At 66.0% G+C, this 1,583-nt stretch overlaps 1 protein-coding gene across 1 annotated transcript; it reads right to left on the bottom strand.

Moving 5' to 3' along the window:
- Window positions 1–264: 264 nt before the first annotated feature.
- Window positions 265–1,578, bottom strand: LOC113942464 (serine/threonine-protein phosphatase 5-like; the record flags this gene model as incomplete). Its single annotated transcript, XM_027633591.1, has 2 exons — window positions 265–477; window positions 1,513–1,578. Coding segments are annotated over 2 exons (249 nt in total), but the record flags the coding sequence as incomplete, so codon positions are not given.
- Between the last annotated feature and the right edge of the window lie 5 nt (window positions 1,579–1,583).

Raw genomic sequence — 1,583 nt, 5'->3', positions numbered from 1 at the left:
ACCAAGGGGACACTGTGGCTCAGGGGACACCTGGGGACTGGACTGAGGGGACACCGTGGCTCAGGTGACACCAGACCAAGAGGCCACCATGGCTCAGGGGACACCTGGGGACTGGACTGAGGGGACACTGTGGCTCAGGGGACACCAGACCAAGGGGACCCCGTGGCTCAGGTGACACCAGCCCAAGAGGACCCCGTGGCTCAGAGGTCACCAAAGTGGCTCCGCGAGCTCCCGGCCACCGCACCGTCCCCCCTGTCCCCGCCGTCCCCGTGTCCCCGCTGTCCCCGCTGTCCCTCACCAGTAGTTGGGGGCGGAGAAGACGGTGACACAGCGGCCATCGTGGGCCACCTCGTAGCCCTCGGCCTTGACCTCGTGGCTGCGGATGATGAGCTCGAGCCGGTTCCGCTCCAGGAAGCGTTTGGTGACGTCGGGCCCGAACTGGCAGCTCACGCCCCGCTTGCTCACCGAGCGCCCGTTCTGGGGGGGGACAGGGGGGACAGGGGGGACACAGGGGGGACAGACAGGGTCAGCAGGGGATGGACAGTGTCACCAGGGACACCGGGGGACAGGGGGGACAGACAGGGTCAGCAGGAGATGGACAGTGTCACCAGGGGATGGACAGTGTCACCAGGAACCCAGGGACATCAGGGGGGGGACAGGGGGGACACAGGGGGGACAGACAGGGTCAGCAGGGGATGGACAGTGTCACCAGGGACACCAGGGGGGACAGGGAGGACAGACAGGGTCAGCAGGGGATGGACAGTGTCACCAGGACCCCAGGACACAGAGGGATGTCACCAGGACACAGGGGGATGTCACCAGGACAGGGTAGGGGATGTCACCAGGACACAGGGGGATGTCACCAGGACACAGAGGGGTGGCACCAGGACACAGAGGGATGTCATCAGGACACAAGGGGGTAGCCCCAGGACCCCAGGACAGGGCAGGGGATGTCACCAGGACAGAGAGGGGTGGCACCAGGACCCCAGGACAGGGCAGGGGATGTCACCAGGACAGAGAGGGGTGGCACCAGGACCCCAGGACAAAGAGGGATGTCACCAGGACACAGAGGGATGTCACCAGGGCACAGGGGGATGTCATCAGGACAAAGGGGAATGTCACCAGGACCCCAGGACAGGGCAGGGGATGTCACCAGGACACAGAGGGATGTCACCAGGGCACAGGGGATGTCACCAGGACACAGGGGTGGCACCAGGACACAGGGGGGTGGCCCCAGAGGGATGTCACCAGGACCCCAGAACACAGAAGGATGTCACCAGGACACAGGGGGTGCCCCCAGGACAGGGTAGGGGATGTCATCAGGACACAGAGGGATGTCACCAGGACAGAGAGGGGTGGCACCAGGACACAGGGGGATGTCACCAGGACACAGGGTGGTAGCCCCAGGACACAGGGGGTTGGCACCAGGACACAGAGAGATGTCCCCATGGCACAGGGGGGTGTCCCCAGGCCCCCCCAGGGGACGTCCCCGGCGCGGGGGGTGCAGCTCACCTGGGGCTGGGGGTCCGACCAGAGCAGGTCACACATGGGACCTGCAGGGGGGGGATAGCACAGGATGGGGG

This window comes from Corapipo altera, unplaced genomic scaffold, assembly GCF_003945725.1.
Source record: "Corapipo altera isolate COAL_440 unplaced genomic scaffold, ASM394572v1 54053, whole genome shotgun sequence".
In the NCBI taxonomy this organism is placed as follows: domain Eukaryota; kingdom Metazoa; phylum Chordata; class Aves; order Passeriformes; family Pipridae; genus Corapipo; species Corapipo altera.
Note: the sequence above shows the minus strand (reverse complement) of the source record. Positions and strands in the feature narration are given on the sequence as shown.